Below are 15,686 nucleotides of genomic sequence, written 5' to 3'. Positions count from 1 at the left end.
TTGTTATTTCTCTTACTGCTGACGTAAAATGAAAGCTGCACTGTGATTGGTTGTTATTTCTCTTACTGCTGACGTAAAATGAAAGCTGCACTGTGATTGGTTGTTATATTTTATACTGCTGAGGTAACATATAAGCTGCGCTGTGATTGGGTGTTATATATTATAAAGCTGAGGTAACATGAAAGCTGCGCTGTGATTGGTTGTTATATATTATACCACTGAGGTAACCTAAAAAAGCTGCGCTGTGATTGGTTGTTATCTAGATATATAAAAACGAATGTATGTCTGTCTGTCTTCGCAGTAACGCGCGACGGGTAAGCTACTTTTATATAAAGGAAACGTTGCATGGTTACCTCCACATGGTGTTGTCTGGGTAATGCAAAGAACCCTGCAAAATGGTGAACATATTTTTTTCCTCAGTATCTCTAAAGTAACCACGACTTCAGAAGATTTTCCGTGTTAACACCAGATAAACACGAGTACTAAATTAACTTGGGCGAAGGTTGGTATATCAGCTAGTCATTTAATATCTGTTTAAATATGCATGTCATAACATGGAACATGAAGGGCTTGCGATCCCTGGAAAACGAACTAAGATTTGCACCATCTCAAGAGGTTTAAACCAGATATTGTAATGTTATTAGAGACACCTAGTAGAGTCTGATTTTTACAGAATGAAAACGTTTTGGGTGGGTGAGGTTCTAGGCTCTTCAGCAAGGGAGGGTAAGGCAGGAGTGATAATTCTCAGTAGTAGGACTTGATTTCTGAACATCAGGACCAGGAGGGACGTTGGTCACACATGGTACTTGCCCATGACGGTAGCAGATATAGCTTATATAATTGGTATGCTCTGAATGGGGAAAACCTGTAATTCAGTAGTAACTTATCACGGCAAACAGCGCTGAACTATCCAGCCAGAATTCTCACATAGGAAATATGGTGTACATCTAATGCCAAAACCGCCTCCCTTCTCTTTGGAAAGGGAGTATTCTATATGGGCACCTGAGTGAGGAGATTATTAATAGCGCGATGGCTTGCACGATACTCATCTACACGGGTATATGTTAACCCCTTCAGTACTGGACATAAAAATTGACAGTTAATTTTGTATGAGAGAGGCACTAGGTGAAGTGTCGGTTTGGGACTGCATAGATGCCCACTCTCACGGTCCTAATCAATTTAACCCCTTAATGTCTGCTTTTTGTGACCCAGGGGTTAAATTAGCCAACTGGGGAAACAATAGAGTGTAGCTTGTATATCACCTAGCGCGCTTATACATTTTTGCTTTCCCTAAAAGTTTGATTAGTCCCCAGGAACTAATCAAATCAAGTTGTGGATTTTTTGGGGGGACCAGCCTTAATATCTGGGTATTCTGTTACTGATCAGAAATAAGGGGTAACATAATTAATGCAAAGACTGCTAACATATACATACAAAAAAGTGTATTTGAGTCTGGAAGGCAGTGTTGGCCTATATATAATATAAAGAACCACTGCTGATCTCTGATCTGATGGATTAATTGAAATTTATATATATGCAGGTTGTCTCTGTACAATCTGTAGTCTGTAAAGCTAATAAGGAGGATCTCAGACAATAAAAAGGAACTGCCTTCCCAATCCAGTGATATCACATTGCAGTGTCAGGGTTTTCCACATATCGCACCAATACCTATACTGGTTGGGTGGATGTGTGGTACCCGTAGCAAAGTATAATCACGAGGTTTGGGTTATGAGTTGGTAGGATTTCTGGTTTCTATCCATTATCTAGACTCACTTTACGTATATGTAAGTCTGTCCAAAATTGGTGTTTTTTTAAGTAATATTTTAAAAAGTTAGTAATTTTAATTACATTTCTTTTTCGGTGACTAGAATGGGGAAAATGGATCATTTTTCAACCGGATTGAGCAACTAATCCTTAGTGACCCAGTTAAATTGTAGAGGGGGACGACATGAACACAGTGATGTTTTCTCAAGAAGACCGCAAAAATCCAGAGAAGGAAGTATGTCATGGGGACAAAACCCCTGACCCTTTTACAGAGTCCACTGGATTTGTAGAAATTTGGCGATTACACCATCCAGACGCGAGACAATTCACTTTTTTTCCCCATGCTCATCAAAGTTGGTCACGAATAGACTATATGCTGATACAGGGGCAGATGGTCCAGAAAGTAAAATCAATTGAAATTCTGGACATGGTCATTTCGGACCATGCCCCAAGTGTTACTAGATTTGCGAGATAGCTACCCTAGAGGTGATGACTTTGCATGGTGCTTTCTCTCCTTCTTAATCAGAGATGAGAACTTTGTTGACTTGCTCAAGCACTGGTGGCTGGAGTATGACTTTGACGATAAGGAACATAGAGAAGATGCAATATTGTATTGGGAGACAGCAAAGGTCGTATTAAGGCGATGGTTACTGAGCTACATGTCTAGCTTGCTTAAACGTATACATCAGCAGTATAGCACAGCAAGTGATAACATGCGCAAAGCCTATACTACCTTTCTACAAAACCCAAACCCATGGCATAAAGAGACTTGGAATATGGTAAGGGTTGACTTCCATCTGTGGTTGGATAAAAAGGAGAGAGCATATAATCACGATTACCAGGCAGAAAATTATAAGTTTGTGAATAAGGAAGGGCACCTACTGGCACTGCTGGCAAAAGGCGGGTACTCACCCACCCACATCACATCTTTGAAGGAAAAAAACAGATGTGTGGGCACCCCCAACAGATAAATGAGACACTGCAGAAATTCTTTGAAGCACTATATGAGCCCTCAAAACAATATGCTGAGGAAGGTAGACAGTATCTAGAGAAAATTAAACTACCACGTCTTGATCCTTCACAAGCGGAGTTGTTAAATGTAAATAAAACAAAATCAGCGCCTACTCAGTCATAATAAAATACAGATTTCCAGCGTGAATACTAAAAAGCACTCACCTGGTGCTCGGTGTGATCCACTGGCTAGAGGATCCACCGGCACCTGTGTCCTTGTTCACTTGTATTGCTATCCTGCGGTTTCCTATCCGGTGATCACCGGAGAGCGATCATCGGGGAGACAGCCCAAATCCGGCTGTTTGCATGCATACGTTCCCAAAACGAAAAAAGAAAACCCCAGCGCTCACGGATTCCCAGGATATTAGCGGACCCAAATGTCCATAGAATATAAATTATATTTTTATTATAATAGACGTTTGTACGCGTTTCGGCGGACTGGACCGCCCTCTTCCGTGAGCGCTGGGGTTTTCTTTTTTCGTTTTGGGAGTTGTTAAATGGAGATACAACAGAGGAGGAGGTGACCCAAACAATACAATCTTTACACAATGGCAAGGCACCAGGTCCGGATGGGTATACAGGAGAGTTCTATAAGACACTAAGGGATCATATTGTACCCACTTTAACAAAATGTTTTTACAAATTGTTACAATCTGGGGGGATTTTGCAGCAATCCCACACGGCACACATAAAACTAATACCTAAGCCCGACAAAGACCCCTTTCTGCCAGGATCGTACAGACCAATATCTCAAGATATAAATCAAGATCTCAAGATATTATCTAAACTTGTAGCAGACAGACTGAGCATTCTGATGCCATCACCGATAGGCCCTTCACAGGTGGGATTCATTAAGGGGCGATCGGCAGTATCAAACATCCAAAAGGTCATGGCAGCACTAGACATGCCACAACAATATAGAGGATCCAAATCCTCCACAGACTACAAACCTATATTACTTTCTATGGATGCCAGAAAGGCTATTGACAATTTCAGATGGGATTGGCTGAAGATGGTCCTAGATAAACTGGGATTTTAAGGCCCCTGCAGACAGTTCTTGTTTGTTCTTTATAGGAATCCCATGGCTAGAATTCACACACCGGGCTTTTTATCTACAGAGGCACAAGACAGGGATGTCCCCTCTCCACCCTGATGTTTAAATTATCCCTGAAACCTCCAGTTTAATATCTTGAAAACTTAAATCTGTATCGGGGGATACATATAGGCACCCATGAGCTGAAGATGACTCTGTTTGCAGATGATGTCCTGATATTTATGTCCAAACCTGCGAGACATCTAAGACCGCTCCTTGAGGAAAATACACGCTTTGGTTCCTTCTCAGGATATAACCTTAATCCAGCAAAAAGTGAAGCAATTGAGCTAGGCAGGCCATGTCCACAGCAATTTTGGACATCATTGGAAAGAGGAAAACCAGTGGTCAAACCATACATCACATACTTGGATATGAAAATTGGGAGAACATCTAGCTCAATTTACACCTAAAACTATCCTCCACTTGGAGTAGAATGGAAGGAGGCATAAATTTCCCCAATATTAGGAGCTACAATGTAGCCTGTTTAATGCATCATGTTGCTGATTGGTTGAAGGGTGCAGATTGTTTTACTTGGCGTACAACTAAATCTAACCTTGCTCACTCATAGAATTTAGTCGCTGTTTTACATATGAACTTCTCTTGTCTGCCACCACAGATGGAAGGCTCGATTTTACTTCGGGACACAATAATGGCCTGGAAGGATATAAGTAGAATATCAGGCCTTCCCTATTTGCCGATGATAGGCCACCCAGAGTTTCCTAGGGGGATTGATGACTGAATTTTTCTGAATTGGAAGGAAAGGGGCCTAAGTACCGCTAAACACTTGATGCATGAAAGCAAAAATAGATGGCTTAAGCCTCACAAATTGAAAGCCAAATTCAACCTACCAGATTCACATTTCCTGCAGATAGGGCAGGCTCTTGCATTTTGTAGAAGTAGGCTAGTAAATCTTCTTAAAGAAGCAACAAGCACGGATTTTGATATATGGTTGACTTCCCTTGTGGGGAGACCTTCGCTGTCTCGCATACAGGAAAAAATTAAGCGACTATTCCCTCATAGTATCTTTCAGCGCAGGGAAAAAATAATGCAAGATCAGGACATAAGGCAAAACATTTTACAAGGCTGGTTAAAGGTTAAGAAAGGTATAGTGGGGGAGGCCTGGAGGGAATCTTTTTTTAAGATAATGCATAATGCAGTCTATGGTTTTAATCTGCCAGCCACCAGTGTCTTCCCAGAACGTATCACACATTGCCCAAAATGTAAAACCCCAGCAACAGATCTTGCACGTAGGTTTTGGTTTTGTGATTGTTCGCAAGAGTACTGGGACTGTATTCTAAAGTATATCAAAACACGTTGGAAAGTGGAACTCCAGATGAATATCCAGACTGATATTCCATTATACTCCCACAGAAGCCTCTGTTCCCCAAAATACACACAGTATATCACCATTTATACACATGGTGCTATGTATAGCATAAAGGGCACTTTTATCAGATTGGCTAAAAGATACCATCCCGTAATGGAGGAAATTATTACACAACTCAAAGCTTTGATGGGATTTGATCGCATAGAGGTGGAAAGGCACAAAGAAAGAGGAGCAAAAAAATTCTTTGGGAAATGAAAACCTTTTTTGATCTTCCATTTTACGGATACGGAAAAAGCAAACATTGTGACACCTTTCCAATATACAGCGTGGAACCTCAGGGAAGACTTGAAGGCGTCTCTGGTTGAGACTCTACAATGGGCAGTGGAGTAAGTAGAGACATTGAGTATTGTAACAGGATCTTTTGAAGTGATATCCTTTTCTCTCCCCCTAATTTTTTTCAATCTTTTTTTCTTTTCTTTTTCTCTTTTCCCCTTTTATTTACACTTTTCTGTGAAAGATGAATGTTCAACTCTGGTTTAGAAGATACAATAATAAAGGAACTGTTCTTTTGAAGATTACCATATGAATATGGATCCTGTGAGACTGAACTCATATATGTAAACAAAATGTTGGCCCTATGTGGCTTTCACCGATCTTGTAGTATTTTTATTTAAAATGTTGTATTTTGACAAAATATTTTGAGGAAGAATAAATAAAAAGATGTTTTTTAAAAAAGTAAGAACAATACTGTGGATGATGGGATGCACATATAATGGCAGCATACTGCTGGAGCATCCATTGCGAATGTCCAGGAACATCACATCATAGGAAATCACAGAAACGAGGGTTCAGTGCCGTGTCCCAATGAAGAAAGTTTTGTTTGTAGTTTGTTTTCTAAGCTTCATGGAATATAGCCTTACAATATCATAATTTTTAAATAATGTTATTAATAATTAATGGTGATATAATATTGAAATAAAACAGTTTGCAGGGAAAAGGAGACCTAATGGGCAAAAACTAATGCCATTTTCAGAATTTACGACCCAGAAATATCCAAAAAACTGTTCTAACATCTTCAACACCAAAAGTTGTGTTCCCCGGTGTTATCATTCAGTGTAAACGCTGCAGCGATAAACAATAATTTGTTTGCTTACCATTCATTGTTCAGTTTGTACAGACATAAAAATCAGATGCCGACCGGCCGGTGTAGATAGGCCATCGTTCGTTTAGAAACGACAGCCTGTTTACTGTGAATGGAGGCGGTTGGTCAGGGCGATCTCCGCCTGCTGTGCCTCCATTCACTGAGCCATCATCGTTCTTTTGTGAAAACAAGAGGCCAACAATTATCCTGTGTATATGGATTCTTAGTCATTGTTTAGCTTTTATTGATTCTTTAGGGGGGTAATGGAGAGGAAACAGTAATTACGCCATTGTTTTTGGCACTCTTTTTTACAGCGTTCACAGATTTGTTTTTCGTGATAAAAAGTGTACTTCGTGTTCCGAAAAATGGAGTAATTTTTAGTCGCACGATGGGACTCAACTGTGTGATTCTTTGATTGCTTCACTAATACACTTCATTGCAATAGTCCTGTTTTGCAATGTATCATTTCCCATCAGTGTCATACAGACAGACAACCTACTAGGCGGGGTCTAATAGGCAGATACATTTGGCAGACACAGGGGCCTTTGTCATGCCCCAGGCTGCCATGCCCGTCCAATGGTACATTTTAATCATGTAATTGCAGCACTGATGGGGAAACGGGGGAGCCAAGCCCCGCTGCTAAACTGCTTAGATACAGTGGTTGCTATTGACCATAGCATCTAGTATTTAATGGGACACTCTGGAGAAAACATATTTTTCCATGCCTGCCCCCCTTATGTGATTGTCACACTCTGAAGGTCTTCTCTGTGTATTCTAGCCACTTCCACGCCTGTATGATACTTGTCAGGCACCATCTTGAGAATGAAAGTCAAAGTAAAATATCTCAATCAAATGATGCATTAGTACAGCAGGTTATATTCTTTTTTTCCTGCTGGGGGTAGTATAATTACCATTACCTTCTATAGTTACATAAATAAGTTACAGGCAATCATTATACAGTTAGGAGGATGAGCTGTGATCTCCTGTATTATAACTGTGTGACGGGAGCTGTAGGATCATCGTCAGTAACTGTCATAAGAGATTCTGTATCCCCTCAACACAGCTTCATTGCTAAATCTCTGTAACAGCATCACACAAGTGGACAAATTGACTAGAAATGAATCTTTAACCTCCCAGCAGATCTAAACTGGTCAGAACTGCGATCACATGACCATCTGAGGAAAAATAGGCCAGAAGATTCAAATAGAAAGGATTAACTAACCAAGATAAGACAAGCGCACTCATATATACTGGGGGGGAATATTTACATGGTAAGTGAATTTAAAAAAATCACAGAAGAGGCCCTTTAAATGACTGGGATATAAGTTAGCTCTGATCCCAATCACTGTATCTTACAGCTAACACCCACTGACGATAGTGTAGAGTTATTTCCTGTGTCATCCCTGCAATGTGCTGTAACTTTAAAAAAGTAGTCGAAAGAAACACAAATGTGATATTGTCAGAACCTGCCTGCACTATAAAGTGGCCAGCCAGTATTAGTTCAGACCTGATAAACACTGTAGAAGAGGGTTGGTCACAGAATCAACATTTGACAGGAAGACTTTAGCGCACTTCCATAAATGAAAACTGATGGTAAAATTGTGACTTCTTTTTATAAAGATGCCCCAGTGTCTTCATGGTAATGCATTACACATTTCTTGTGTTTTTCATAGGTCTTGCAGTTCATGCTTCATAAGGAGATCAACGATCACCCCTTCTCAGAGATCAACATCCCAAAAAGTGCAATTCAGATTTCATTACAAGTGATGGCAGAAGACCATTCAGAGTTGGAACCTGTGTGGGAATGTCGGCTTTCAAGAGGTATCACAATATTTATACATGTATATGGGATTCATTGTACTGTTGTTCAAAAAGGGCCGTTCCTTATGTGCGCACATTTCCATTTCCCCATCTGATCATATTATTTCTTGCCCAGCTACGTCCCTGGTGTAATCATAGGGCGGTTCAAGTGAAAATGTTGGCGAACGGGATTTTATGTAAACATGGTTCTTATTGAAATGGATAGTAAAAGTAGTCCTGGTGTCAAGTTGAAGTTGCTACAGCCACTTATGATAGTAGAACTGGTCAGTCCCTTACACAGTAAGAAGTATCACCTATTTTGGGTTCTGAATTGCATGGCCCAATAACTGAGCAGGAGTATTTCACTGAACGTTCTTTTGCCCAATCATTTGGCCATGTAATAGTGCAAACGGTCAGCCGGCGAATGAGCAACAGCTGACTCATACGAGCATAAAATGATTGTTCGTCAGCTGTACTTCTCCCCATGTAAAGGTTTGTTCTGGTAACAACGCCAGTCAGTAAGTTCAGTGTTTGTCTACCTGGCCAATACACTGGCCGATTCAAACTGTATTAGGGGACAAACAATTGTTACTACTGTGGTGCCCCAGTGGTCACCCAGACATGAGGCCCATACTGAGGTGCTGGGAGGGTAGAGTTCGCACTTGTCATGGTGGCTCTTACCAGTCTCCTCCCTGGTGGACCGTATGCCACCTCAGCCTAAGTACCGCTAGGCCTCTTCCAGACAACCGTGAGACAAGGATTGCCTGTATACGTGAGGTGGACTGAAGACTTGTCACATGTGATGCCACCCTTCCTTGCACACCGGAATACTCCTCCGTAGAAAAATGAAGGGAGTCTACAGACACAATTAACTTAAGTACCTTAGTCCCTGGAAATGGTGAGAGCTGGCAAAACTTTACTTGAAACTTGGCAGCATACACACCAGTGCATGACAGTAGACTTGAGGTCAGGGAGGAGACACAGGATGACACCGTCACCTTCAGTCCACCTTATCTGTATGATACTGCTCCTGGAAGGGCACACTTTCAGGGAGGAGACACAGGATGACACCAGCCCTACAGTCCACGTTATCTGTATGGTACCGCTCCTGGAAGGGGAACACTCTCAGCGAGGAAACACAGGATGAAACCGGTCCTACAGTCCACGTTATCTGTATGGTACCACTCCTGGAAGGGGAACCCTCTCACAGAGGATGAGGGTAGGATCACTGCACAGACACATACTTGATTCAGAACTTGGCTGACTACACGGTGGACTTCTCTCTTCACTCAGCTCTCACTCTTAAAAGGTTCCTGGAAAAGGGACATCAGAGTACCTTTCTTCCGCCTCCATTCTCTTCAACACATGCGGGCTGAAGGCACTCTCATTCCTCTCGCTACTGTTGAAGATTATGGGACTCTTTCCCGCTCTCAAGCATTCACATTTATAGTGTCTAGCATACCACATGACAGGAAATAAATTGATATTTTTCCAGATATATCCCAACCACATTCAGACATTAACACTTCACTTGCTGCAGCTGTGCAATACACATAACAAGAGACAAGACATTTTGCACATCCTACCTTCCGGTTACTTATGAAAAGATTAACCCATTCTGGTGTTCTTTGATTACTAGAGAGTGGGTTCAAGGGTTGAGGGCGGGTGAAGAAGGGGATTATGGGCAATGAGAATGAGGGAAGGGGGGAAGGAGGGTGGAGGTTAAAGATGAAGAGAGTTGAATGCTATGGATTACAGTGATACTTCTGGCTTAACTAAAAAGACTAGAGAACGAGAATCAAATAGAGTAATGGCTGAGGCCCATACTGTAGCCTGGAGTATCAGCCATTAGCTGCTAGATACATGTGAGGGCAATATAATTTGTACCAATTATAGACTCAAATGCTTCCTACTGTTGTTTTAGTAATATAAGAAATTTAGTGCGTAGTGTCCATAGCAACCAGATAGATTTAAATTTATTATGAGACTTGTTAACCCAACTTGACAATTCCTCAAACCTGCGAATTTCGTTAACTTTCGCTACCCATTGGTTGAAAGAGAGAGCTATAGGTTGTAGCCATAGAAGTGGAATTGAAGACCTAGCTGCCGTAATAAGATGTGTGGTAAGATTTCTCCTAGATGGCTTGTAATCTGCAGAGGGTTTGGAAAGGATGACATATTCAGAGGAAAGTCTGAAAGAACGGTCAGCTAAGTCACATATTGTTCTTTCAATCTGGTGGCAATATGTTTTTAAAGCTGGGCAAGACCACCAGATATGTGCTAAAGAGTCCACTTGCTCGTTGCAGCACCAGCATTGATTAGATTCAGATAATTTATGTGTGAAAAGCCACTCAGGTGACCAGTACCATCTTGTCAGCAGCTTATAATGATTTTCCTGTAGCCTAATGCATTTAGGGTGGCCATGAGAGCTGCCTAGGAGGGACCCCACCTCTTTGTCTGACAACTTACCACCAAGTTCCCTCTCCCAAGATATAATAAAGGGCGTGGAATAATAAATTTCCTTTTAAGGAGTGCTATCTTCCTACTGGCGCTATACTGTGCAACCGTAATGCGTTCAAGTTCTGTGAGTGGACGAGAAGACGAGAATACAATGTTGAATCTGCACAAAGCTTTAAATGAATCGAATGTAAGGGGTTCATTGAAGGAGTTGTCGTCTGAGAGAGTAGGCTCTCCAAGAGCTGCTCACTCCTCTGAGTGCGTTGCGACCAAAGTTCTGCGATTGACAGGTAACTTAACAGAAGCCTTATTTGCTTTGTATGTATGTCTAAATCTAATCCCAAATAGTTTGGTATTAAGCTTAAAGGGGTGATTGGGGATGGGAGAGGGGCTGATTCCCCTCGGAGAGAGTCTCAGATCTCGCACACACCCCTCAACAGTGGGTCGAAGGATGACTTCCCATATATTTTCTGTGAAGGAAGCCACATATCAGTAATAAATGATGCTCCATAGGATGATTGAGCTAGGAGACTCACAGCTCGTTTTTTTGAGGGCTTTGTCCATTCCATTCATCTATTGAGTTGGATTGATTGATAGTAGTGGGCCATATCTGCTAGGTTTATCCCGCCTCACTCCCTCCTCTGAACCAGTATACAGTAGGCCAGACAAGGCCACTTATGTCTCCAAATAAATCTAGAGAAATTGTGATCTGTTTAACCCCTTAATGACGCGGCCCTTTTTTTAATTCCATTTTCGTTTTTTCCTCCCCCCTTTAAAAAAATCGTAACTCCTTTATTTATCCATCGACGTCACTGTATGAGGGCTTGTTTTTTGCGGGACGAGTTGTATTTTTTAATGGTGCTATTTAAAGTACCATATAATGTACTGAAAAACTTTTAAAAAATTCTAAGTGGAGTAAAATGAAAAAAAAAAACGACATTTCGCCATCTTTTAGTGCGTCTTGTTTCGACGGCGCACAAACAGAAATAAAAATGACATGATAACTTTCTTCTATGGGTCGGTATGATTACTACGATACCAAACTTGTATAGGTTTTTCTTACTATACTCCTCTTTTTTTTTCAAAGACATTTAATTTTTTTCAATTATTTTCTGCGGTCATTTTGTGCGCGCAATAACGTTTTTATTTTTCCGTCGACATAGTTCAGCCAGGGCTCATTTTTTGCGGGATGTTCTGTAATTTCTGATAGTACCAACTTGGAATACATACGACTTTTTGATCGCTTTTTATTGCGTTTTTTTCTGGGAGACAGGGTAACTGAAAAAGTGCATTTCTGGCGTTCTTTATTTTTTATTTCGGATGACGTTCACAGTGCAGGAAAAATAATGCACTACTTTGATAGATCGGACTTTTACGGACGCGGCGATACCAAATACATATTTTTAATTTATTATTTTGATTTTTTAATAATAGATATGGCAAAAGGGGGGTGATTTAAACTTTTGCAACTTTTTTTTTTTTCAATTTAAAAAAACTTTATTGATTCTTTGTTTTACATTGCTTTGAAGTCCCCCTGGGGGACTTTAATATGCGATGCTTTGATCGCTCCTGCAGTATGACGTAATGCTATAGCATTACGTCATACTGCATTTTGACAGGCAGCCTATGAAGCCACCCCACGGGGATGGCTTGATAGGCAGTCTGTTAAGGCATCCCTGGGGCCTTTCATTAGGCCCCCCGCTGCCATGATACCTGCACGGCTCCCCCGATCTCACCGCGGGGGGGCCGCGCGGGACCCCCGAACATCGTTCGGGGCATTTAAATGGTTAATAGCCGCGATCGGCCACGCGGCCGCTCGCGGCTATTGCCCGCGGGTGTCAGCTGTTATAAACAGCTGACGCCCGCACTGTATGAAGAGAGGTTGCCACGCAACCTCTCTTTATACATACCCAGACGCTCCATGACGTACCTATACGTCATTGGTTGTTAAGGGGTTAAAAAGGAAACAGGTCACTAGATCGGGAGCATTTGCAATTTGTACAATATTTTGGGGACTACGTATGTTTGTAAGAGGTTTTTGAGGAGATTACTGGCAAATCATATGTTTTCAAAAGTAATGCTATTTCTTTTAGAAGGGGTGCAAAGTTATTATCGTATAGCTTCCTTAGGTATTTGGTGATTTTTATCCCCAGATATTCAATATAAGTTTCAGCCCAAGTATGCTGGGTGAATGACTGCAGTTTTTTTAGCTATATCTGGGGGTAGCGTGATATTAAGCGCTGTAGACTTTGATACGTTTACTTTAAAATTAGAAATAGAGGCGTAAGTTTGTAGGATCTTGAGGATTGGCAGGCTTTGCTCCAGATTAGTTAATACAAATAAAATATCATCAGCAAATGCTACAGCTTTGAATGAAAGCTGCTTGATTCTGCTTGATTCTGATTCCCTCTATCTCTTTACTCTGTCTTACCAGTTGTAACAGAAATACTAACGAGAGAATGAAAAGAGTAGGGGACAAAGGGGAAACCCTGCCGAGTTCTGTTTGTGATGAAGAAGGGGGGTGAGAAGGAATCATTGACCTTGATTTTGGCGTGGGGGGCTGAATATAGCGAAAAAATAGCATTGATGTTACAAGGGGGAAATTAATTTTGTTCAGCTTTGAGTAGAAGTCGTGAAAGATTTGAGCAATTGTTTTTGTTTCCTTGTGAGTTATCCCCATCAGGTCGTTTATACCTGATATGTGCGTTTTCCCCCTAGCTTTTTTTTAATTAAATAGGATATTAATCGGCCTCCTTTATCACCATGGGAGAAAGTTGGTGTTTAAGATATAAAAGGGATTTTGCAAATCTGTTATTTAAGATATCCTTAAGACTCTCTCAGTTCAGTTAATTTTGTTTGGGCCTCTTGGAGCTTTTTTTGTTTTGACAACTGTTCTAATTTAGCGATTTGCGTTAGTAAATCCTCTATCTACTTTTGATTTTGTTTTGTTTTTGTGCGGTCCCCGTAGCTATGCATATGCCTCTAATATACGCCTTTTGAGTCTCCTAAACTAAAGGGTGTTTGTCTGGAGATAGATTGTTTTCTCTAAAGAATGTTTCTAAATGTGAAGCTATGTTTTTGACTACTTCTTGATTCTCCAAAAGAGACTCATTTAATCTCCAGCTCCACTCTCCATGCCATGAAGAGGTGGGACTAAGAGAAATCAATACGGGGCATGGTCAGAAACAGTTACCTTGCCTATGTTTGAGCTCCTAATAATAGAGGAGGAGACAAATATATAGTCTATTCTTTGGTATGAACCATGCACTGGAGAGTAAAAAGAGTAGTCCTTCATTGCTGGATTTAGTGTTCTCCAAGCATCTGAGACCTGCAGATTCTGTAGCATTTGATGGAGTTTTTTGCGAGCTTGTTGGGAGATCTGAGACCTCCCGAGGAGGAATCCAGTAGGGGATTTAGGCTGAGGTTTAGGTCTGAGCCTATCTCTAATTTACCTTCCGCAAAAAGAGCAAGTTTATTTAGAGCATCCGTAAGCCAAGTTATCTTGTGTTTGTTTGGCACATATAGATTAACTAGGGTGTAAGTTTCTGCAAAAATTTTGCCTTTTAGGAAAAGCATGCGCCCCTCCATGTTGGACAAGCTGCTGTCCAATATAAAAGGGACTGCTGTGCGGAGCATTATGGCCACTCCTCTTGCAGCGCTCGTGAGATGGTTGCTAAAATATCATCTACTGAAAGGTTCTTTTGGAAGCTTAGGGACTGTGTTTCCTTTGAAGTGGGTTCATTGTAAGAACTCTATAGATGTTTTCAACTTCTTTAAGAGCCACAGCACTCTACTCCTCTTTTGCATAGAATTTAAACCTTTTGTGCTCAGCGAAGTGAAAGTGATTTCATCCATTTTTTTTTTAAAATTGAGTGAGATTCTAGGGTAGGATTGAGGTAAGACCAGCAAGTGTGTCTCACTGGTAACTTCTAGTGGATTCAACTCTTTTCCGTGGGGATTAATGGATTGGGTACAAAGTGAATAACTGGGTATAAAGAAAAAATTACGTTGCACCACGTATCTAACGTGGGGAGCTCAAACATTCGCAGCATTTTCGGACAACGAGTTTGTTGGGGGAATAACTTAACATTTAATCAAGGTATATCTTGCACCTACTATAACAGCAAGCGATTGCTTTGAATAGAGAAATTTTCCTATCCTAGAATTCCTTTTGGTATTAAACTTTACTTCCTCTCCTTTTAAACAAAACAGATAAACCGTAAACTATACATGAGGAAGCTTAGCATAAAAGGCTGTTTTGTGTGGCTACATGCAACACATCAAGTTCGCTCAAAGGCAAAGAGGCATCAATAATAACCATAAGAATATAAATCAAGGGACCTCTGTGTCTCCAAAACAGAGAATCGAGTGAGGGCCACTTCCGCACACTCTGGTGTGAGTGCACAGTCCTCTCCCCTGCCTCTCCACCCGCAGCAAGGCAGATACGATCAGGACGACCGAGGCAGAACAAAGGGATAACTGGTGAGCCGACCGAGCCACCTCAGAACCAGAGGCGAGGAGGCCAAACCCAGCAATCCACTTGTTCATCAGCTGGGTAAGGAAAGCGTAACAAGTCGTAATACAGGCTAAACAAAAAGCAGAAAAGGCAATACTTATCAATAGAAACAGTCCATAAATCAGGTCCACTAGTGTAAACTAAACAGTTCTCCAAGCGGTTGAGATGTTGCCCACAGTAGACAGGACCTGGGTTCTTTAGCTGCAAGAGAAAGAACACAAGCACAGATAAAGAAAGAGGGGAAGATGTCCCGCATGGACACCTCCCAGCATCAGTTCCATCTATAAGTTTGTATCTTCTGTCTGTTTAAATCTTTAGCAGAACATGACCCGCCCACTATGAGGCGATAAGATGTAGCTCAATCAGATTTTGTGTGATGGTGTCGCGATTACATTTTCACTTTGTGAGAAATTAAGCCTAGTACGCAGTCTTCTATTCCATGGGGACCTGGAGCGAGGCACCGTCTTCCATGCTGTTTGCTCTATTGCCCTAGAAGGCCTCTCCTTTTCGCCTAGTGGCATCCAGGAAGGGATCTGTATTGGAGATAAGTCCAGTAAGGCCCAGGCCCTCTCCACTT

At 41.3% G+C, this 15,686-nt stretch overlaps 1 protein-coding gene across 1 annotated transcript in view; it reads left to right on the top strand.

Moving 5' to 3' along the window:
- Nucleotides 1-15,686, top strand: part of LOC136577248 (NACHT, LRR and PYD domains-containing protein 1b allele 2-like) — a 51,046-nt gene that overhangs the window by 19,882 nt on the left and 15,478 nt on the right. The window contains exon 3 of the mRNA XM_066577072.1: nucleotides 8,010-8,157. Coding sequence (XP_066433169.1) covers nucleotides 8,010-8,157 — 148 coding nt within the window. The remainder of the gene's footprint in view (nucleotides 1-8,009; nucleotides 8,158-15,686) is intronic.

This window comes from Eleutherodactylus coqui, chromosome 8, assembly GCF_035609145.1.
Source record: "Eleutherodactylus coqui strain aEleCoq1 chromosome 8, aEleCoq1.hap1, whole genome shotgun sequence".
In the NCBI taxonomy this organism is placed as follows: Eukaryota; Metazoa; Chordata; class Amphibia; order Anura; family Eleutherodactylidae; genus Eleutherodactylus; species Eleutherodactylus coqui.
Note: the sequence above shows the minus strand (reverse complement) of the source record. Positions and strands in the feature narration are given on the sequence as shown.